The sequence below is a fragment of the Balaenoptera acutorostrata genome, chromosome 2, assembly GCF_949987535.1.
Source record: "Balaenoptera acutorostrata chromosome 2, mBalAcu1.1, whole genome shotgun sequence".
Taxonomy (NCBI): domain Eukaryota; kingdom Metazoa; phylum Chordata; class Mammalia; order Artiodactyla; family Balaenopteridae; genus Balaenoptera; species Balaenoptera acutorostrata.
In genome coordinates, this window is record NC_080065.1 from 9,587,614 (window position 1) to 9,611,846 (window position 24,233).

At 43.4% G+C, this 24,233-nt stretch overlaps 1 protein-coding gene across 2 annotated transcripts in view; it reads left to right on the forward strand.

Annotated features, from left to right (window-relative positions):
- MTRR (5-methyltetrahydrofolate-homocysteine methyltransferase reductase) overlaps positions 1-21,198 on the forward strand; it is a 36,841-nt gene extending 15,643 nt beyond the window's left edge. For both annotated transcript variants that reach the window (XM_007191633.2, XM_007191635.2), the window contains 10 exons: positions 2,541-2,663; positions 4,155-4,308; positions 5,413-5,501; positions 9,437-9,617; positions 11,563-11,605; positions 12,174-12,360; positions 15,095-15,213; positions 16,612-16,704; positions 16,819-17,001; positions 19,262-21,198. In XM_007191633.2, coding sequence (XP_007191695.1) covers positions 2,541-2,663; positions 4,155-4,308; positions 5,413-5,501; positions 9,437-9,617; positions 11,563-11,605; positions 12,174-12,360; positions 15,095-15,213; positions 16,612-16,704; positions 16,819-17,001; positions 19,262-19,403 — 1,314 coding nt within the window. In that variant the 3' untranslated portion in view covers positions 19,404-21,198. The remainder of the gene's footprint in view (positions 1-2,540; positions 2,664-4,154; positions 4,309-5,412; positions 5,502-9,436; positions 9,618-11,562; positions 11,606-12,173; positions 12,361-15,094; positions 15,214-16,611; positions 16,705-16,818; positions 17,002-19,261) is intronic.
- The last annotated feature ends 3,035 nt before the right edge of the window (positions 21,199-24,233 follow it).

The following is a 24,233-nucleotide window of genomic DNA, read 5'->3' on the forward strand; positions in this document are numbered from 1 at the left end:
GCAGGCGTTACCGGCTGCAGTTTCCGTGCCGTGCGGAGTCCCTCCTGGGAGCCTGCCTGCTTCTGCACTCAGAGGGCTCCGGGTCTCACAGCTGGCGCAGGTCCGGACCTGGACAAGGGGTCTTGAACGAGGAGCAGCTTCCTGCTCGTGACTCCTTCATTTCTTCTCCTTGTCAGGATTGGTCCACTGCCCTTGTTGGCTGACCCTCCAGGAGCCATGTTTTCAGTCATTTCCGCTAATTCTGAGAGTCAGGCCCCCTGGCAACCCCCAGCTTTCCTACTCACCGTGATAATTGTGCCGCCCGGCTTTCCTGGCTAAGTGCTCCCGCCTCCCTCTGTTCCTTGTGGGTCGGGGGGCGGAATCCTGGTTTTCCTGCTGCTGTGAGCCCAGTCTGTGAGCTCCGGTCAGCAGGGGAGGCCAGCCTTGAAGTCACTGGTGCTGGTGCCCCTCTCACCAGCACAGTCCTGGTGGCCTTGGCAGCGCCGTGTTCTCTGGGTGCTTCAGGACACATCGTCATCTGGTGGGGTTTGGCTTTACATCGTTTTATCCACTCTAGTAGGCCCTCTTCTCTGAGCTTTTAATCCTGTCTTCAGATGCTGGCCCTGGTCTTGGCATTTCTGCCCCACTTAGTACAGGCCCTTGCTTTTTCTTTGCTCTCGTAGCCCTGCTGTCAGCATGTTCACATCATCTCTGGGGGCTCGTGCCAGGGTGTGTAAAGCCCGTATCCTAGGAGAGTGTCCCAGCTAGAAAAAATCCTTTATCCACATTTATGTTCTACCCTGCCTGACCCAGGACCTCAATGTTCTATCTTGTGTGCACATATTCTATTGGTGTATGTTGCTGTCCTGCACTTTCTTTGGAGCTGGTGCAACACACAAGCAGCCAGGTTTGTTGCTACCTAACTGTAGTTACTGGTCCAGCAGCCAGGAGGAGAGACGGGGTGTACGGGTAGAGTCCCTGCATTGTCTTAATTCGAGAAGGGAGTTCTTGCCTTTAATAGGCAGGAGTGGCCACTTCTGCAGGCTCAAAGGGCTCAAGGGATCTAGGGATTCAAGCTATTCACCCAGATGTCCCTCTCCCACTCTTTTCCTGCCTGAGTCAGTCCTTGGCTTTCTCTGCCCTCAGGCTGCAGGAGATAAGCGCTTGAGCTTTGTCCTCTGGCTTTCACACTTAGAATTTAATTGTTGATTAATTATTCTCGGCTTTCTGCACTTTTTCCGGTTTAATTCCACCGGCTAAATCAGCACTGCTTCCTCATAGTTGCCAAGCACGTGTCCCCACAGCAGCTAGTGCATTCCCTTCCGGGGGTGCCCATCCCACGTAGCTGTTGCACTGCCGCCATGTGCTGTCCTTATGGCCAGCCAGCAGTCCAGCTCCACACTCCCATTTTAGCAACTTTCTTGGTTTACTCGGGCGCTGGCTGTCCCAGGCTGGGTTCCTGGGGATCGCTCTGAGGTGGTTTTTTAGGGTGTCCTCGTCACCCTGGGATGTGAGGGGCCAGAAGCAGGATTGGGCGCTGGGAGAAGCTGAGCCGGGATGCAGTCTCGGCAGAGGCCCCAGCTGTGCTCACGGGGTTGGCTGGAGCCGGGATGGCCCTTCAGAGTTGTCCTGAGTTGTGCAGAGGGGCTGGGCCTTTAGAGTCATTGATTCGTCACTGGATATGGGCTGCCTCTGGAAGCAGGTGGGACCTGAGAGTGCTCAGGTGATCCTCCGAGGCAACTGTGAGCTGGCTGAGGGCCACCTGTGGGCACTCCCAGCAGCCTTGCTGGGGGCCGTGCCCTGCTTCCTTCCACTCCCAGGCTCTCAGCCCTGACCCTCCTTCTAGCTTTCCCATGCACCTACTTATCCAAAATTAATTGCCTAGCACTTTCTAGGATGTAAGTTTCTATTTTTAATAGAACTTAGGAACATCAAGTTATGAAAGGAGGGGGTTGTACAAAGATTTGGGTTTCTTAATATTTTCCCACGTGTGGCTACTTAAATTTAAATTAATGAAAATCAAGAATTCCGTTCCTTAGTCACACAAGCATGTTTCCAAGTGCTCAGTGGGCACACGTGGCTAGTGACTTCCGTATCGGCCAGTGAAATGGAACATTCCCATTGTTGAGAAAGCTCTTTTAGGCAGCACCAGCCCACCACTCTGAGGGTTCCTGTGACCATCTGTGCAGACAGCTTCCAACCTCAAACATCTGTCATTTCCTTCAGAATCTCTTTCTGAAATATGCATGCATGCATGCTATTTCTTCTTGCATAGTTCATTAGGAAGACTGTTAGACCTTTACATGAAAAATGGTAGTATCTGATATTTTCCGTATATCTCAGAAATTCTAAAGTCTAATAGACAAGTTTAAGGTGTAGATGAGCTTCTCTTCTGAAAGACTGAGAGGCGTATGTCTGTAGCCATTTACCTTAGAGAAGAATACTTAAATAGCAGGACATTTTAAAAGAGCCTGTAGCTCTCACCTTGTCACTAAGTGAAGCAGTGGTAAGTGTAATTGAAAACTGCATTTAGTAATATTTTATCCCATTTGTTTCTCAAGGAGGAAAGCCAAGCACCTGTGACCTCAGTGGATCCAGTTTTTCACGTTCCCATTTCAAAGGCAGTTCAACTGACTATGAATGATGCCATAAAAACCACTCTTCTGATAGAACTGGACATTTCAGTAAGTTACAGAATGTGTTTCTGAGCACAGGGATGTTGTCAGCAAGTGCAGAGACTTGTGCTGTGTCCTCGTCTACACACTCAGGAAGAGTGAGGCCTGCGGCTGGACAGCGGCCTTTTTATTCTTGACCCATCGTTTTTTCTCTCCACCTCATACCTTTTCCTTTCACTTCAAGGAGGGGCTAAAATGAGTGAGTGGAGGTGATTCTACTTGAGAGCAAAGTGTTGCTGCCTTACTCATTAAGCCGCCAGAGAATAGTGGAATCAGAGCAGTATTTCCGCATAAGAGCCCCTGGGAAGGAAGCTGCCTACCTGAGGTCAGCGGCTAGTGGAAGTAGAGCCAGACTAGACAGTCGTGTGACATGCACTTCGCAGAGTGGTGGTCCTTGTTCCTTTGAAGATCTGGAAGAAATCATGGGCCCCCTCTCCAGAAGAATGATTGTATATAAACACTTTGCACACAGTTTTCGGGCGTTTATGTGCTCCCTCTCTCAACCCCATCCATGAGGCCTCCCCAGCCGCTGCTCATTGGCCTCAGGTTAAGAAGCTGTGGTTGTACGTCCTCACAGCCACGTGGCTCAACCCTTGACGAGGGCCCTGCGAGGTTCCGCGGGCTGGGCTCTCAGAAGAGGGTGCGCCAAGGCCGTCGATGTGGGTTTAATTGAGTTTCTCATAGAAAGAAAGAAATGTGACAGGCGTCAGAACTAGATGGTTTGCTTACGTAGTATTGAGCAGTTCCATTTTCCTTTGAACATTCTAATCCATATTGCTAAATATCCTATGTACACCAAACCATTTCACTCTTGTTCTGTACTTTTGTCACAAGGAGGAGAGGTTTGGCCGCCTGGTGGGGACAGCCTGTGTCCCTCCCAGGCTAGAGGTGTGAGCATGTGTGGCCAGAGGGCCCTCTCCAGAGCGCTCCACGCCCCACACCGCCCTAAGTAGACCTGCTGTGGGAGGTGGCCCCACCTGGAGCCCGGGTCTGTGCACGGCCAGTACCGAGCCAGGTGGTTTGACGTCGTGTGTCACTAAGGAAAAAGAAATTGCTCTCCCCGACCCCTGTTCCTCCCCAAAGGAAAGGAGTAAAGAAAGGAAATTGAAAACCAGTGCAGACGGCCTTAAGTAGTTTCTTTTGCTCCTAATGTGTGTGTGTGTATGTTTTCATGAGAGGATTTTTACATGGATTATTGAAACACTACTTACCAGAGCACCTTAATTTTTAGAAGAGGCAGAAGGTCTTAATTTCTAGTCTATGAATACTCAATATAAAGAAAAACATTGGATAACTACAGAACTTCTTTTTAAAAATAACTCCTAATAAAAGTATGTTTGTTTGGTTACTTGGGCTTATTTGTTAGAAACAAAATAATTCTAATTGCAATAAACTAATTCATTTATTCAAATGGTCATATATTTAAAACTCTGTTATCCCACAATGAAAACTCTTTAACTCATGTGGAATTTTTTGTATTTCATGTTGGTTCTTCTCTAGAAAACAGATTTTTCCTACCAGCCTGGAGATGCCTTTAACGTGATCTGTCCCAACAGTGACTCTGAGGTACAGCACCTACTCCAAAGACTGCAGCTCACAGACAGGAGAGAACATTGTGTCATCTTGAACATTAAGGCAGACACGAAGAAGAAAGGTACAGCCCTGATCTCTTATTTCCCAGGATGTCACTGGGCCAGGGGATTGGAGGTGACCAGGGCAAGTCTGCACAGGTGCCCGGGGGTCGGCCAGGGATCAGCAGGCGGAACACAGCCACTTGCTGGTCTTGGGGGTTTTTAGCTTTCACGTCAGGTGCCCTGAATGAGTCAGTTACACTGAATGAGATGCTAATAGAGTTTATGCTTATTGGATGCTTATGGACATTAAAAGTGAAGTTGAAGAATCAGCTTTTTCAAAACTCTGGAAATCGGCAAGCTTGCAGCAAACTGGGGAATGCTTAAAAAAATGAATGTAACTGGTTTTGGAGAAGCAGGTTGGTTAGTTGGGCTGATTTGTTAGGCTGTTTTTTGCAATCAGCATTATTTTGTTTCTAGGTTAGCATATTAAAATTGTCAGGCAAAAAAAACTGTATTATATGAATCTTTTTAAAAAGTTTTTTGTTGGGAGTTCCCTGGTGGCCTAGTGGTTAGGACTCCAGGCTTTCACTGCCGGGGCCCAAGTTTAATCCCTGGTCGGGGGAACATCCTGCAAGCCACATGGCGTGGCCAAAAAAAAAAAAAAAAAATTTTTTTTTTTTTTAATGTTTGTTTCTCGTAGCATATTTGTTTTTGCTGATTTAATATATGAAAATAATTGCTTGCTCCATAATTAAAGGAAGTTATTTTTTAGTTATTTGCTTAGAATCTTGAACTGGAATTCAGTCAGTTCTGAAACTCTTTTTGAGGATGATAGGCAGTGTTATTGGACCACTGCCATCTTTTGGCTTTTTGTTCCTTTCTTTTGTTCACTGGTTTTGGATAATTTCCCTTTCTTTTGTTCGGTGTACCTAGATTTGGTAGGTATGGCTGGTACAATAATGCTGTTAAATTTATAACCCTTGTTTTTGTAAAGTAGGTTTTTTCTTCTCTATTCCTTTTGAGGAAATTTTTTGACTGAATAAACATTGCCACAAGCCATATTGCCACAAGTACTTTGACAGCACTATAATGTAAAATGTTACAGCTGTTAGTGTTTTTATGGATGGAACACATTGTCTTCTCTGTTTTCTGTTTCATTGGCTCTTTCCCGTCTGCCTGAAAAGGAGCAGCCTTGCCCCAGCATGTACCCGAGAAGTGTTCTCTCCACTTCCTCCTTACCTGGTGCCTTGAAATACGAGCACTTCCTAAGAAGGTATTTTTCTTTCTTCTTTGGGTGACTATTTAAAAATATGCTCACCTCTTTGTACGGTTTATTAAATCTGGTATTTGCCCTTTGAAGGCTTAGAAATATGGTCTTCACAGCATGTGTTCAAAATAGTTCCCAAGGTGTGCAGTGTCTTTGTAATTGTCATGGGCAAATATTTTTATGTTGTGCTTATACTGAAATTTTTTGTTTTCTACTGAAATGAGATTTTTAAGGTAGGGCTTTTTCTTAATCTTATTTTTCTAGACATTAACTTGATGTAGCACGGTAACTAGTGATGAAAGTGGCCCTAGGTAGCATGTGTTTTCCAGCTGTACGTGGACACTTTTTCTCTCTAATTGGTGGCAGGAAGCTTGGGGTGTAGGGCCTTTCCACTGCTTGCCACCTGTTTAATGTTGTGAAGACCCCTTTTGTGTAAAAACCTGTACTTATTTATTATGTTAGAATTCTTCAGGGAACACTGAAGGGTTTTGGTAGGTTATATTGATGTTTAGATGAATTTGGAGACAGAAAGATCCACTGGATGTCAGTGTTATGCTGGGAACTACTGATTTTGTTACAACCATGTTACTGAAGTGGATATTCATGGGTAAACTTTCCAAGCTGTGCTTTACCAAACTTGTATTTCCAATGAGCATAAATAGTACTATTATTTGGCTACCCTGTCCGCAGTGCAGTGCAGTGTTTATTCTCTATTTTATTATTGTGTTTACTGCATTTGTAGTCTTTGGGAAGTGAACTACTTTATGGAGAGGCTTAGTCCTAGATATAATTTGAGTAAATCTACAATTCACTGTGATGAGAACTTCTTGATTAAATAGTTTCACAATTTTAGTTTAACTCTACCGTTTCTGAAAATTTCATGAAGTACATATTTAAAAATATATCTTTCCTTACTGCAAAAGTAATATGCGTATAAAAAGTCTGGACACAAAAGTAAGTAACGCAGGAAGCAAAAGTCCTTCATAATCAAACCCCTGCAATTAACACTTGGATTTTGTTTTGCTAAAGAAAAATGAGGTCATGTAGTATATGTGCTGTTCTGCAACATGCCTTTTTTTACTTAAAAGGAAATGAGTTTGGATATGCCAGCGTGGAAAGGTACTGAAGATACTTTTAAAAGATGCTATGGGTGCAACACAGTTGTTGATTTGAGGACTTCCCTGGTGGCGCAGTGGTTAAGAATCCGCCTGCCAATGCAGGGGACACGGGTTCGATCCCTGGTCCAGGAAAATCCCACATGCCACAGAGCAACTAAGCCCGTGCGCCACAACTACTGAGCCTGTGCTCTAGAGCCTGCAAGCCACAACTACTGACCCCATGTGCCACATCCGCTGAAGCCCTCGCACCTATAGCCCATGCTCTGCAACAAGAGAAGCCACTGCAATGAGAAGCCCGCTCACCACAACGAAGAGTAGCCCCTGCTCGCTGCAACTAGAGGAAGCCTGCACACAGCAACGAAGACCCAGTGCAGCCAAAAATAAATAAATTAAAAAAAATTTTTTTTAAGAAAACAACAATTGTTGATTTGATTATGGACAGTTGGTGGTTTCGTTTTCCACTATTTAAAAAACCTACATAGGTGAACATTCTAATTCATCTTTGCACACTTGTTTGAAGTCTTTTTTATGTTTTTATTTTTATTTATTTATTTATTTTTTGGTTGCACTGGGCGGCGTGTGGGATCTTAGTTCCCCGACCAGGGATTGAACCCATGCTCCCTGCATTGGAGGCGTAGAGTCTTAACCACTGGACTGCCAGGGAAGTACCTGAAGTCTTTTTTATTTTTATTAAAAAAATTTTAAAAAAACTTTTTTTTTTAGATTTATTTTTATTTATTTATTTAGGCTCCGCCGGGTCTTAGTTGCAGCATGTGAATTCTTAGTTGCGGCATGCATGAGGACTTCTTAGTTCCCCGACCAGGGTTCAAACCCTGGGCCCCCTGCAATGGGAGGGCGGAGTCTTACCCACTGGACCACCAGGGAAGCCCCCTGAAGGTTTTTTAAAAAATAAATTCCTACCAAAAAAAAAATAATAATAAAATAAATAAATTCCTTGGAGTAGAATTACTATGTTAAAAATATTTATAATTTAAGTTTTAGTAACATTTGTCAGTTCTCTGCACAGTGCTGTACTTCCTATTTTAGTACCTTGAAGTTTCTGTAATTGTAAAGTGAAGGATTTACAATTGCTACTGTTATAGCCTGTAATTTAGGGAATTTTATTGACTTGAGAAAGTGTGGTGTGACGTGTTCTTGGTAAACTCCTGTCTTACCAGAGATCCATGCAGAGACCTGGGGCTTTATGCCACGACGTTTCCCAGGTGCTTGTTCTGTGTCCGGCACTTTGAAGAATCCATGTAATTTGTTGGTATCTGGATAGTTTAAGCAGGGCTTCTTGGCTGGGCCAGTGGAAACCCGTGACCCTCACAGGAACATGGATCTCATTTTCCCTGTTAAGGGCATCCAGCCCTCCGGGATGTGGGAGCCATGGAATAAAAAGTAGTGGTGCCGGGCTTCCCTGGTGGCGCAGTGGTTGAGAATCTGCCTGCTAATGCAGGGGACACGGGTTCTGGCCCTGGTCTGGGAAGATCCCACATGCCACGGAGCAACTAGGCCCGTGAGCCACAGCTGCTGAGCCTGCGCTTCTGGAGCCTGTGCCCCGCAACGGGAGGGGCCGCGATGGTGAAAGGCCCGCGCACCGCGATGAAGAGCGGTCCCCGCACCGCGATGAAGAGTGGCCCCCACTTGCCGTAACCGGAGAAAGCCCTCGCACGAACCGAAGACCCAACACAGCCAAAAATAAATAAATAAATAAATAAAGTAGCTATAAAAAGTTCCCTTACATTAAAAAAAAAAAAAAAAAGTAGTGGTGCCCACTCGCGTTTCAGGTAGCGTTGATGCAGATGACTTGCCGAAGTTCTTTGCTTCCCGTGAGTAATGAGAGCTTTATATGTCCCATGATGGATGTGCTTGGAATTGCATTATAACCAAAAGTTGTCATTAGCAAGTTTGGTCTTTTGCCCAAGAGTTTGGACTTGGTTCCGTCTTTGAGACTAGGGATCCGGGACTTCCTTGTTTTGCTTTATTTATGTTCTCCTCCCCTTTCCACGATGGATCCGAGGTGACTCAGAGTCCCCGTGCAGGGGTCTGGAGGTTCGGGCCCTCACTGTTTGTCAGCCTCTGCCCGTGTCCGCATTTCCTGGCATTTGTGTTGAAGCACACGTGCTCCCCAAGAGCCATGCTTTTGCCTGCCTCCCGTGCCCTCCTGTGGCTCTGCCATCTCTTTGGCTGCCCGTCACCTCCTTTCTTCCGTGCAGCCAGCTTTCGGCTCAAGCCTTCCTTCTGGGGAGCCTCTGGCCTCAGAAGCCCTGAACGTCCGTGTGCCCTGGTGGATAGGCGGCCTGTCGCACACTGGCTACTTCTTGACCTCTGTTACTCTCACTCGCCTATGAAGCCTTTTGGGCAAGTTAGGTGTCCTCTTTGCCCAGTGCTTTACCTGCCCAGTGCCTGTCATAACAGTGGTCAAGTAAATGTAGAAATCTGGGTTGTAATCATCAGCTAAGGCAAGAACAGGTACTGTGTCCCGAGATAAAAACGTTAAGTTGTGAGACTTCCTGATTACTCACATATACCTGCCATGTAATTTGAGATTGGGTTGGTTTAAGATATAGGGAAGGTGACCAAAAATGGAACATAAAAGTGGGGTTTGCCTAACAGGCTGCCATTAAAACGAATAACAAATGCAATGCTCTTGTCCTGCCCACGCTCCTAGTGACCACGCTCCTAGTGCCCACGCTCCTAGTGACCACACTCACTTTCTCTTGGATAACTGGGCACACCCCCAGGTGGGGACTCACCCCGCGTTCTCACGGCTGTGACCACAGAGCGCGTGGTGATTTAAGTCGGCTTCCTTGGCCACAGGCGTTCTTGCGAGCCCTCGTGGACCACACTGGCGACGGCGCGGAGAAGCGACGGCTGCAGGAGCTGTGCAGCAGGCAGGGGGCGGCCGACTACAACCGCTTCGTCAGAGACTCCCGTGCCTGCCTCCTAGACCTCCTGCTGGCCTTTCCGTCCTGCCAGCCTCCGCTCGGCCTCCTGCTTGGTGAGTGGTCGCTGTCACAGTCGCCCCAGCCCCGAGGGGCAGCCTCTCCGTGGTAGCAGCACGTTTGAGTTCTCTGCAGGCCCGTGGGAGTGCGTCTTGATCACCGTGATCAGTAAGTAAGCGTCTTACGGCTGCTCTTCCCGCTGCCTGGACCGCTGAACTGCCTTCTGGAAGTCAAAGAATCTCTCTTCCAAGCTTAAATTTTTATTTTTTAATTTTTCTTTCCTACCATTGCCACTGTCATTTGCTCTCAATATAGCCAGCCTTAATTCTCTTTTTTTTGCTCAGCCTTTGGCCTCTACTCTGTTTTTCAGAAAGCTCGTAGCCAAATTTTATCTAAAAATGAGGTTTCCAAGGAAAGGACCTTTTTCAAAGATAGTGCTAATTGATGGAGTTTGATGAAGCGTGCCCTCTGTGTGCAGAGTACAGAAATGTTCCCACCTGGGCAAGTCCACCAGTACAAACAAGTGGCCTCACTCACGGTGCCCCGGGGGAGACAGAACATCCAGATGTGAAAAGATCACATGCTGGGTTTTTGCCCAGATTGTGTCTTCTGGTCCTCATACTCCAGCAGAAGAGAGTTGAAGATCTTCCCTGAGGAGCTGGCCGCAGGGACTGGAGGCGCTTGCTAGGGGCAGTGACTGTCAGAACCTTACAGGACTTTAAAACCTTTGTTACTTTCCTACGCTTGTAACTTTGTCGTCTCCTCTCGGTTTTCCTTGGTGATAAATAGTAAAATGTTCAAAATTTGCATTTGTGTTTAGTGACGGGAAAACATGTACTTTTTACCCAAGGTCCCTTTTGATGCCGAGTACGGTTAAGGACGCCCTGCTTTACAAGTCAGGCCCTGCCCTCTTTCCCTTTTTATTTCTTAGTGTTCTCTTTCCTCCTCCTCAGAGGGGTGAGGCTGCTCTCCCTGCTTCCCTGCTTGAATGAACACTCTTACCGTCCTCAGTTGAGGCTTTTGAGCTAATAGAGGGCTTGGGATAACAACCGGAACACCCATTAGGGAAGTTACAAGAAGTCTTGTAAAGCTGTTAATCATGGAAGAATTGTTCCAATTCTTTTTATAGGTTTTCTGTTACCTTTTTAAGCTTATATGTATCATTTATTATATAGTTATGTAAAAAAACTAAAGGCATTGAGACATAAAAGTTTTAATTATTTTCTAATTTCTGTAAGAAAACTTAATATAACTAAAGTATTAAGGTGAGCCCTCTATTAAACTTTATCCTGATACTACAACTGTAAGACATTTTAGAAAGGTCTTTCTAAATTTTTGCTAAATAACTATCAAAAATATAACATACTGAACACGAAAAATTATCAGGGTTTAATAGTGGACAATTAGATATTCAAATACTGACTTATTAATCTCCTTTTAAAAGAGTACCTATGTATCTTAAAACCACTAGGTTTCTGGATAACTTGATTGAAAAATGTCCACCATTACACTCCTATTTTTGTTATTATCATATAAATATTATGAAGGAAAAATATTTCAAGCCTAAGTATTTTCCATAGTCCTTAATCTTTTTTGGGTCATGATCTTTTTTCAAATCTGGAAACTCTGGACACACCCCAGAAAACAATGTAATTGGTTCCTTGACTCTGAGGCCCATTCATGGACCCTACTCTTACTACCCTTTGATGTTTAAAAAAAAAAAACAAACAGCTTTTAAGTAGAAATACTGAGTTCAGATTGAGGAAATGTGGTATGTCTGGTCTTTAAGAATTGGAAAAAAGTATTTAGTGATATTTTACTTAGACACAGTGAATTTATGTGTGCTCTAAAATATGATTTAAAATTAAAACAAGTTATTTTGAAATTCTAAATAAGAAAATAGGAATCAAATTCAGATCTTTACATATAATTTACATATATGCATATAATTTATTTTCAGTAGGAATGAATTAATAATTGCTTATTTTAATTTTTTTCTAGAACATCTTCCTAAGCTCCAACCCAGACCATATTCATGTGCAAGGTACTGACGTTTATTAACATAATACTTAGCCTCTTTCTCCTAAAATGTAATGAAACTCTGACTTCCAAATGCTTAGTAGCTACAAATCCATTTACTGAAAACTTAGCAGATTTGTGCAAGACAGTAGCAGGCGTGCTGAGGAGTGAAGAAGACCAGGCTTGGACTGTGTCCTCTCGGAGTTCATAGGGTGTGGCTCTTCAGTGGCCCCCGTGGTCCAGAGCCATGTCCCCACTTAGCGAGTCTGCAGGTCCTCCACCTGCGGCCTTTACTGGTGTGCCCGGCCGCCTTCCCCGGGTGGACGTAGGGAAGAGGGAGGAAAGCTGGTATAAATCTCATTCAGTCTTGGCGGCAAACAGGTAACCAGAAACTCTCCTGAATGATATCACAAAACTAGGCCGGTGGGGCGGGGGGGCGCTTTGAAGTAAGCAACAGAACTGTTTTCTGAAGAGGAAGAAGGTAGGTTTAGAGCCCATTAGGAAATACCCTCATGCAGTAAAAAAGGCCTAGCTCGGCCTGTATGTGTTAGTCCTGAGGCGGAGTTTACAAACTTACCTCTGTGTCTCTGCAGCTCGAGCCTGTTTCACCCAGGGAAGCTTCATTTCATTTTTAACATTGTGGAGTTTTGGTCTGACACCACGGCGGTGGCTCTGCGGAAGGGCGTGTGCACGGGCTGGCTGGCCGCGCTGGTTGAATCGGTTCTTCAGCCGAACACACATGCCTCCCGGGCAGACGGCGAGAAGGCCCTGGCGCCCGAGGTACTAGGAGTGGGCAGTTTTGGCATCATTAAAAGTGTGCTCTTTGCCCGATGAGAAAAAACAGTGTAGGGTCCCCTGCATGGTCCATTCCCATCAAATTATTCAAAGGAAAATGTATGCCCTACTTGAATTTTAATATCTCTTTTGGAAAGTCAGGAGAACATTACTTCACTCAGTGTAGTCCGTGTGTTTCCTAAATGTGTAAAGCATGAATTTTATATAATACATACACTCTGCTTCTTGCTTGTCACATTCACGAAGGAGAAGACTTTTGCGCTGATGTTCTTGGTAGGTTGGCACAGGAGTCGAGTCCACAGTGAAGGCTGGTGATGAGGGACAGCCTCATTTATGCTCAGTCGGTGTCCTGTGCTCCAAAGAAGTCATCTTAAAATGGCAGTTGACAACCAGAGATTAATTTTATGTCCTTCAGTTTTGGGTAGTAGGATTTTCCCCTGCCCCTGTTTCTTCCCCTTTTGTTGGAGCCGTGGTGTTCTTTTATATTTTGATCCACACTTGGCAAAATCTCATTCGAGACCGTATGCATAGGGAGCAATTACGTTCTCCCTCCTCACCCACAAGGATGGTTGAAATTTTTTAAAAATTTCAGTCTTTATCATGAAGTCTTCTCCATGGTATTGAAGAATGAACATGTCAGTTGTAATGTTATCTTATTACTGGTTTGATTGCTATAAGTTACTGAAGTTAAAAAGTTGACAGCACTTAGGGGGAATTAAGACTTCTGATATATACTTGAGTGAGCTTAAGGGAAGACTAGGGCTTAAAATTGCCCTTTAACTTGGTATTTTCCCAATCTGCTGCCTGGAACAGGTGCTTTACCGTGTGTCCCTCATATCAACAAAATATTGAGAACATGAGAAACTTCTTTTTTGTAAAGAAATATTGTAGTACTGACATGAAAGTATTGTGTCACTTCATGATCTCATAAAAACAGTAGATGATCTCCAGAAAGCCAAAAAAAATATGTATATTGATGCTGTATTACAAACACCAAGCATGGGTGCCTTTCACATATTCTTTCTTTCCTCCCTCCTGCCCTTTTCTTCTTCTTTCCACATTTTAACAGATTTTTGTTGACTACCCAATGTTGAGGCACTAGAGGTACAGATAGAAAGGATATAATTTAAAGCTACTTAAATTTCATTGTGCCGTGTAGTACCATATTTTATCCAGGATCCATCCGCCGCATGCCCTCCCCCGAATGGTAGATAGTACTGTTGTTCACAGATGTCCCCGCCCCCGGAGGAAGAGTAGACTTGCCCTCCCATTCATGTGTAGCCTGGCCATGTGACCAGCCTTGGCCAGTGAAAGGTGAGCAGACAGGATTATGCCATGTCTCAGCAGGCGCTCTGAACCTGATAGGATGCTGTGGCTTGCCTCTCTTGCTCTTTCCCTCTGACGTCGGACGGAATGATTCAGGTCAGGGATGCTCCTTGGGTTTGGATCCAAGTGGAGGAGATGATGGTGCAGAGCTGCAGCCACTGAGCAGAGCCAGAAGTAGGCGTTTGGGGTTGTAAGCCATCGGAGATTTACAGCAGGAGCTGACTAGTATTCTGGTCTCTTTGCTGTCCCTGGAACATAGGAAGTGTGGTCTCTTTAGCAGTTTCCTGCCATACCCATCCTATCCTGTTTTATTTTGCTTCCTGGGACTTATCATTACCTGTCATTCTATAAATATATGTTTGTTTATTGTCTTTTCCACCCACTAGAATATAAGTCCCATGAAGACAGATGTGGTTTTGCTCATTTCTCTGTCCTCGTGTTTGTCATATTGAGTACCTTCAGTAAAATTGTGAAGTGGATGAATCAAGTGAATAAGGCTAATATAATATTAATTACAGTTTCACTCCAAAATGAGAACAATCATTTGATACAGCTCTGCCAGTTCTTCATTTAAAAAGTACTGTGTTCATCCCGTTGATGAACTTCAGACAATTAAAGGTTAAAATATATACAGTTATACCAGTAGGGAATGGAGGGAAGATTCCTGTCATTCTTAACTGTTAGTATCACTCTGTGTAACTAAAGCATATGGCAAAGTGAAACTGAAAGATGCATATATTTACAAATTGATTCCTTTAAGTATCCCTGGCACATGATTTAGAAGAAAACCCTTTTGAAATTGTAGCAAGAAGATTTTGTTTATCTATATATCACTTATTCTAGTTTTGCAACAAACACAGGTAACATGGGACCTAGAGTAGCAAATGTAGCGCAGTGCTCTAGTATCTTTGGGGCAGCCCCTTAATTTCTCTTTCACTTGCCTAATTTTCACTTAAAACCTTCACCCCATCTTGATGTTAATCTTCATTGCCCCTTTATGTCCTAACATGAAGAATAATGTCTTCATTTTTTTGTGCATTTCTTCATGATACCTATAATGGGTTGCCTACTGGGAAGCAGATCTTTTTCTTGGGCCTAGAAAAAGAACTCAATTATTATTTATTCAGTGTTCTACCTCAGAAATATCGTGCCTGTCATTTTTAAAATACCTTTGATTTGAATAGAAAAGAAAAATTTGCAAGACAGACTTGTTTATTTCTCTGCACTGACAGATGTGTTTGTGTTTTCAGTAAGATTTAATGCTGCTGTTTGATTTTATGACTCTCCTTTGAGGGGAAGTTGCACTTTCTGATTTCTTTAGCAGGCATCACCTTGGTTATATGCCTTTGTCTGGTTTTTTTCCGAACTTATAAGCATTGGTTTAATATTTCAGATATCCATATCTCCTCGGGCAACAAATTTTTTCCATTTACCAAATGACCCCTCAGTCCCCATCATAATGGTGGGTCCAGGAACCGGCATAGCACCTTTCATTGGCTTCCTACAACATAGGTATGTGTTTTCTTTGGCTGGTGAGAAAATGTGTCCCATGTGGTCCTGAGTGGAAGTATGTAATAGAGAGCTTTTTTGTTTCTTCAGTGGTTTTTAGGATATTGGACTTTGGTTGTAAAATTTTTAATTTAAACAAATTATTATCAAATGTGTGATAGCATAGCATAATTTGTCACCATGGGAAAAGTAATGTATCTTCTAGAAATTTTGCTTTGTACTGGAACTTCCATTTTTACTCTAGTACATTCTTTTTCTTTTTCCCCTGCTGAACCATAGTTTGTAGTGCATGTATTTGGGGACAGATTTCAAGCACACCTTTATGCTGTGGTGATGTGCAGCTGTCCCATCTATTCCTTAGCTAGATAAAATTGGTAGTCACAAAGATCCAGTTACACCAACAGTTTCAAAGTTAAACCCTTAACATCAGTAATTTTCAACAGAATGATATTAATACATGTATCTTTGTATCAGAACAGAACTATTTTTTATAAAATAAATAAATAAAATTGTGCTTCTCTCCCTGTTTGTGAAATAACAATTCTTATATAGTGTTCCCCAGATAGTGGAGTAATATCCTTTGGACAAAGTCTTTTTGCTGTTTTCTTTTCTTAAGAAATCAAAAAAGTAGGGCGTGTCCATCATTTCTGAAACATTTCACAGCAGACCATTCTACCTTTTAAAACCCGGTGCCGGGACTTCCCTGGTGGCGCAGTGGTTGAGGGTCCACCTGCCAATGCAGGGGACACGGGTTCGATCCCTGGTCTGGGAGGATCCCACGTGCTGTGGAGCAACTGGGCCTGTGCGCCACGGCTGCTCAGCCTGTGCTGTAGAGCCCGTGCACCACAACTGCTGAGGCCCGTGCACCTAGAGCCCATGCATGCTCTGCAACAGGAGAGGCCGCCGCAATGAGAGGCCCGTGCACCGTGGCGAAGAGTGGCCCCCCCTCTCTGCAACTAGAGAGGGCCCGCGCGCAGCGGTGCAGACTCAACGCAGCCAAAAATAAAGAAAATGAATGGATTTATTAAAAAAAAACAAACAAACCCGGTGCCGCTTTTCTATTATGTTAATTGAGAGTTAATTTTTATTCATAAAATTGTTATGAATATTTAATGTAGAAATTAGTCTGGGTTTCACAATGTGATAATTTGAATTATCCTCACTACAGAGATGTCATATAAAGCTCATAGATGTCTGCAGCTCATAGGTAAGCTTACTTTTTGTAGTGTCTGCTGGAGTGGCCCAGGTTCCCTGCAGATAGTAAAATGTTAATTCAGTAAATGGACTTTGAGTGACTGCGAAGGTGGATTTTACAGACCTATCTGGAGAGGTAAAAGGAAAAAGAAAGATTGCTTTTACCTATTCTTTATATCAAACATTTCAACTTTCTTTTTCACTTAGAGAGAAACTCCGAGAACATCACCCAGATGGACACTTTGGAGCAATGTGGTTGTTTTTTGGCTGCAGACATAAGGATAGGGATTATTTATTCAGGTGCGTCACAATTCTAGCATTGTAAGACTCAGCCATGCCGTGCAATTCTAATTTCATACTTTTTCATCTTTAAATTACAAACCTTCCAGGGACCTATTAAATATTGTATTTCAGAGAGGAGCTCAGACATTTCCTTAAGTGTGGAATTCTCACTCACTTGAAAGTTTCCTTCTCAAGAGATGCTCCTGTGGGGGAGGAAGAAGCCCCAGCAAAGTACGTGCAAGACAGCATCCAGCGTCACAGCGAGCAGGTGGCAAGGGTCCTTCTTCAGGAGGACGGTCATGTTTACGTGTGTGGGTGAGTGGCCATCGTGCCCAAGTGCCGGGGCGGGGAGGGCAGTCGGTAATGTTTATTAAACAGACCAGGGACCGATTGGTTAGTGATGTGCACATGTACGGATGAGAGATTTGATTCTTAAATACAGGAATAGAAATACAAGCTCTAAAATGATTTTTAACATACACTTAATAGCCAAGAAGTTGGCCAGCGTGGCCCCCCCCCAAAAAAAAAAATTAACTCATGCATTGGGGAATGCTTTGTGCAGTTTTAAATACATGTTTTTAGCCTCTGAATGTTACATTCTGTCTCAGGATTGATTTTGTTGTATCGGTAAATAGTGAATATGTGATTTGTGCAGTCGACCTAGCCAAGGAAAACAGCTTTGGTTTTGACTCTGAGAAGGTGGGTCTAGGATCCTTTTTCTTTAAGGCATAATTTATGATGTCAAAGTTGACATAAGCCAGGAGTCATTCTTATGTTTCATCTACTTTTTGACATAAGATCCATTGTAGAAACCCAAGATTGCCATAGAAAATAAAAATTTTAGGAACTTAGCTACTTGTTTTAATGGAACTCAAAAATGTTTGCCAGTTAAAAAGGAGTTTTGAAATAAGAAATTACTCTTTTTTTATCCTAACACATCCCTGGCATTTAAAACATTCTGTAAGTCATCAGGTCAGGTTTTTTTGTTTGTTTTTTTTTTAAACTATGATACAGAAAAAGAAACACTGGCATAGTGACCTAGAATACATATAAGTATAATTGAAAAGGTTCATAAAACAAAACTTCCTTTTTCGACTTACTTTTTATGACACATTCTGATAACTTTTATTTCATTTGTTCTATCATTTTACAAAAAGCTGACTTTGGCTACGAAGTTGATGTCATGACCCATTAACGACTCCTCAGCTAGAAAACGCTGCTCTAGGTCAGAAAGGGCAGAGCTTCTGGACGCTGTGTTGGTTTACGTTTTCATTTACTTCTAGTGAAGCATTTGATCTTTCTTTGTTTGCAGAGGACAATGCTGTCAGTGTCAGACACAGGCTGAAGGCTTAGTTGCAGCTCTAAATAGTGGAGGTGAAGTCCGTTGTGCAAACACATGTACAAACATATGAGTAACTGGTAATTGAGAACTTGGAGAGGTTCTTAAACATCTTAAAAAACTCTTAAAACATTAACCCAGAAATAACTCTGCACCGTCACTGGTGCTTCATTTTTCATGTCTGTGAAGTGAAGCTGATACCGTTCATGGCTGGTCAGAGGTGAGGGCTCAGAGTGACACCCCCCGGCACTCTAACACGGACCAAACACAGGAGACTGAGAAGAACAGCCACTGAGGAAGGAGCGAACTTGTCCCTAAGCCTAGGGGACGCTGACTCAAAGGGGAGCCTTTGCTGCTGATAGTCAAGTCGGGAGAAGACGGAGGGGCCAGTAGGTTTGGCAGCTGCAGCCGTGGGACATGGGGAAGGGCCGTGGGGGTAGAAGTGATCTCAGAGTGCTTGAGGGGAGAGCATGGCAGCTGTTAGAACTTTCTCAGGAGATCTTACTGTGAGGGGCAGGGCAAGTTCAATTCCTGAGACGTTAGAGTCCTGTCAGACACTTGCATTCAACAAGCATTCGAGTGCCTACTAAGTATTTGGCGCTGTGCAGATGTCGAGAGAGAAGTGGTGAATGAGATGCAGCCCTATCCCAGGCCGCCTGCTCCCTGTGGGAAAGCCAGGTCAGCAGGTGCTCACGGTATAGCGGGTGCTGTGCAGGGGCCACAGGAGCGCACAGGAGGGGCCCCTTGCCCGACCTGCAAACGAAAGAGCTGGGACGTGGAAACACTTAATAGAGGGCCAGCCCTTGGCAAGGTCTCAGTAAACGTATCTGTTAATAACTCAGCGTGTGCACGCGTGCATATGAAGGCTTAGATGTGTCCGGGGGGCTTGTTGCCCTCAGGAATGCCTTGAGAATAGAGGGAAGACAGGTGAGGAGGGGCCCGATTGTGAGGTCCTCAGACATTTAAAGATTTCGGCTGCTCCCAGAGCACGGACGCCTTTGAAGGGTTTAAAGCTGTGAATGGGGTGGTCAGCACTGCATGTGACAGTGGTCCTGGGCGAAGGCCTGTCCCTGGGGGAGCTGTAGGTGCCTGGAGACCTGAGGGACACTTTCCAGAGACATGGAAGGAGGACTAAGGTGTAGTGACAGAGTCTCGGCAGTGAGATTCGTGAATTAAGGAGGATTTGGTAAAAATCACTGTTTCTTAAACAGTAATGCCGTTATTCTTTTTTTTTAGAGATGCTAAGAATATGGCCAAGGATGTAAATGATGTCCTTGTGGAGATAATAAGCAAAGAGGTTGGAGTTGAAAAACTAGAAGCAATGAAAACATTGGCTACTTTAAAAGAAGAAAAACGGTATCTTCAGGATATTTGGTGATAAAATTGGAAAATAAAGGAAGAGAATTAAGCTTTTTGGCTGAAAGTACTAAAAGACAACTTTACTGAAGCTTGAGACTTCCGATTTTTAAAATTAAAATTTTTTTTTTAACATTTTTTTAACATTGGAGGAGGTCGGGTGGCATGGGGAGTGGACCGTTTAACACTGTAGGAAGCTTTCAATTCAGGTTCCCATATCTGCCCCCCAACCCTCCCTAAACCGCCCTGAGCTGAAAACGGCAGCCCGCACTCCTCCACCAGCACCTCCCGGGGCGCCTCTCCCTCCTGGAGAGCTTCTGCAGGGACCGCGACCAGATCACAGGGCATCTCCAGCAGTACACGCGAAGGCTTCTCAGTACGGGATACGGGCACGAGCGTCACCTGGGTAAACAGTTAAATCTTGTGAGCTGGTCACTGGTTTTTTTAAAATAATCTAAACATAATTTATATTCTTATGTAAAATATACCATAAAAATATTCATATTAGTGCATTAAAGTTACATATGTATAGCGTATCTGATTACATGTTTATATAATTTTATCAAATGGTTTATTACCAAAACTATATCTCTGATAAAAAATATTTTAAGGTAATGCTTATAGGGATTTTTTTATGCTAGAAATCTGAAATACATTTTGAAATTCCACTCTGGCATGTGATTTATTTACCACAGTTCCTTTTTTTTAATATCACAGTATCAGAATTTAGGGAATTTGCATTCACTTTACAGATGCGAGCAAGTGCATATTTCAGTAAAGCTACCACCCTTTTCTCCTCCTCTGTCCAGCCCCCAGCCCACCCCCATTCCCCACCTTTTCATTTCTGCTCCTTTCGGCATATTTTTTAGTTTTTCCACATAATTTATTTTATCTCCATGATATCACACAAGTTGTAACCTGGGCTTAAAATACCTACTTAATATCCTTGTATTTTTAAAATTGCTACTGTTGTCTGACTATTTTATGTCTTCCAAATTCATATATTCAAATCCTGACTCCAGTGTGATGGTGGTAGGAGCTGGGGCCTTTGCGGAATGGTTAGGTCATGACACTGGAGCCCTCAGGAATGGGGTCAGCGCCCTTGTTACAAGAGACCCCACAGAGCTCCCCACTCCTTCCACCCTGTGAGGACATCGTGGAAGTCGGCTGTCTGCAACCCTGAGGCCTTCACCAGAACCCGACAACACTGGCACCTGGTCTTTCCAGCTTCCAGAACTGTGAGAAATTCTATTGTCTGTTAGCCACCCAGTGGTATTTTGTTACAGCAGCTCGAATGGACTAAGACAATTCCTGGTGACACGTTCTCTCTTTTAAGATTTTGTCAAAATGGAAATCAAAATGTAAAAGGGGTATGAAAACTTTTCTCCTACTCTCAGGTATATATTGTTTTTTTATGAAAGAGATTGGCATTTAAAAAACAAATCTTCACCTGTCAGATTTCTGGTCATTTTGAAAAATGAAGATCTGAAGGAAATATTATATAATCTTAAGATTTGATAAGGCTTCATGGCTGTTTATTATAATCTCTAATCTCATATATTTTACAATAGAAATATTTGCAAAAAAACAAAAGGCATAAGAAAACATAGCAAGCAAAATTATATGCATATGTTATATACATCAGCCAAAATAGACTCAAGGTGAAAACATGAAAAGGGACAAAGAACAATATTCCTTATTGATAACCCTAACAAGAATATATGACAGTTAAGAACTTGGGTCCATCTTTTTGAATTATGGTTTTCTCAGGGTATATGCCCAGTAGTGGGATTGCTGGGTCGTATGGTAGTTCTTAGTTTTTTTTTTTTTTTTTTTTTTTTTTTTTTTTAATTTTGAAATGCATCCTCTTTATTTATTTATTTATTTATGGCTGTGTTGGGTCTTTGTTTCTGTGTGAGGGCTTTCTCTAGTTGCAGCAAGTGGGGGCCACTCTTCATCGCGGTGCGCAAGCCTCTCACTATCACGGCCTCTCTTGTTGCGGAGCACAGGCTCCAGACGCGCAGGCTCAGTAGTTGTGGCTCATGGGCCTAGCTGCTCTGCGGCATGTGGGATCTTCCCAGACCAGGGCTCGAACCCATGTCCCCTGCACCGGCAGGCAGACTCTCAACCACTGCGCCACCAGGGAAGCCCAGTTCTTAGTTTTTTAAGGAACCTCCATACCCTTCTCCATAGTGGCTGTATCAATTTACATTCCCACCAACAGTGTAAAAGGGTTCCCTTTTCTCCACACCCTCTCCAGCATTTATTGTTTGTAGATTTTTTGATGATAGCTGTTCTGACCAGGGTGAGGTGATAACATCATTGTAGTTTTGATTTGCATTTCTCTAATAGTTAGCGATGTTGAGCATCTTTTCATGTGCTTCTTGGCCATCTGTATGTCTTCTTTGGAGGAACGTCTGTTTAGGTCTTCCACCCATTTTTGGATTGGGTTGTTTGTTTTTTTGATATTGAGCTGCATGAGCTGTTTGTATATTTTGGAGATTAATTCTTTGTCAGTTGCTTCATTTGCAAATATTTTCTCCCATTCTGAAGGTTGTTTTCTCGTCTTGTTTATGGTTTCCTTTGCTATGCAAAAGCTTTTAAGTTTGATTAGGTCCCATTTGTTTATTTTTGTTTATATTTTCATTACTCTAGGAGGTGGGTCAATAAAAGATCCCCCTGCCAGTGTTCATTGCAGCACTGTTTACAATAGCCAGGTCATGGAAGCAACCCAAATGTCCATTGACAGATGAATGGATAAAGAAGATGTGGTACATATATACGATGGAATATTAGTCAGCTATAAAAAGGAATGAAATTGGGTCATTTGTAGAGATATGGATGGACCTAGAGTCTGTCATACAAAGTGAAGCAAGTCAGAAAGAGAAAAACAAATATTGTATATTAACACATGCATGTGGAATCTAGAAAAATAGTACAGACGAACCTATTTCCAGGGCAGGAATAGGGATGCAGATGTAAACGGAAGTGTGGACACCGGGGAAAGGGGAGGGTGGGATGAATTGGGAGATTAGGTTTGACATAAATACACTACCATGTGTAAAACAGATAGCTAGTGGGAACCTGCGGTATAGCACAGAGAGCTCAGCTTGGTGCTCTGTGATGACCTAGGTGGGCAGGATGGGAGGGAGGTCCAAGAGGGAGGGGATACATGTATACATACAGCTGATTCACTTCCTTGTACAGCAGAAACTAACACAACATCGTAAAGCATCTATACTCCAATAAAAAAAAGTTTTGTCCATTTTGTTGTCTGTCCATGTGTGACCCCAAAACTGATAGGTCCCTAAAGACAGACTGAGGAGTGTCTGTAGTGGCCCCAGAACCTGACCCGAGCCATCTGATTTACGCACAACATCCGGGTTATTTCTGTTAGGTTGTTAGATAGCAAGTTCAGGTGAGTGTTGATCAGCTGTTCCCTCACAGTGTGCCAGCAGGTGATGGTGAAACTAGACCCCAGGCCAGATTCTGCAGCACATGCAGGTATTTAATAGTTTACTCGCAGTCAGGGATGAAACATCTTACAGCCTGTCCTGTAAGCTTAACGAAGTTCCAGCCCTGTCTCTCTAGCTGGGCCAGCTACATCTTGCATAAAAAGTTTCACATCTTGTGTCAGTTTATTCAAGGTGGTTGAGTACTCCAGGAGCAGGGTTTTGTTTCTCCTAGCAGCATTGTGAGCTACCCTCCAACCCATTGGCTGGACACAGCGCTATTTTATGCCTCAGGCGCTACCCCAAGGGTCTTGCTAGAAAAAGTCTTTGACCTTGTTTATGCTGTGGTGGAGAGTACCTCTGAGTTAATCTGTTCAAACTCCATCATATCTTAATAGCGCTAGGTATTCAGTAAGAGCCCCTTTCTAACCTCAGTTTTTCGAAGAATCTACTATTGGACACATTATTTTCAGTAACAATGTTGATCAGTGATGAAATTAGTAGAAGAGCTTGGGGTAGCTGTCTGCATTAAGGTTTTCTTCATTATAATGCTAACTGCACCCCAAGGGTTCCTTACTCTGTAACACACCTATGTATCTGAAGTATTCTAGACTGAATTCCAGACACCGTAACATGGGGACACTAATCTATTTAGTCATAAACTAGCAGATAAAAAACTCGGAGAATTTGGCCTTTGCAGTTGGCAAACTAGACGATGTACATGCTGCATCCAACAAACTGGGCACCCATGTTGGTTTCAGATATACTTGAAACATTTTAAAAATTGACCACGAACTAGGCCATAAAGGAAAACTCAAGATTGCATGAAATAAGGCATTGTTTGCTGATCCTAATAGAATTAAAAACTATAAAAAGCAGCCCACAAAGGCCCCATTGAAGAATTTTTAAACACATGCAAATGATTCATGGCATAAGAAAACTAGATGACAGAAGATTTAGGACTGGTTTCTTCTAAAGTGCTAACTGGACACACAGTTGCAGCCAAAGCAACACCTGGAGGGAAATTTCATTCATCCATTTCACAGATATTTTAAGGGCCTACTTTGCCAGGTACTGAAGTGCTGTTGATACAGCAGTGAACAAAGTATATAAAACGCCTCTGTTCTCAGAGCTTACATTTCTATTTGAGGAGAGCCATAAATGAATGAATAAATAAATACCAATTACGATGTCTGAGGTGACAAGTGTCATGGAGAAGGACAAACCAGGCTAAAGGGGGTTTGGTATGCGGTGTTGGAAGGGCCGTGCAACCAGACAGAGCAGTCAGGGAAGGGCTCACTGAGAAGGGAAAGATCTGGAAGAGAGCAGGCAGCCAGCTGCTGTGGATATCAGGCCAGGGGGCAGTCTGTGCAAAGGTCCTGAGGTACGACGGTGTCTGG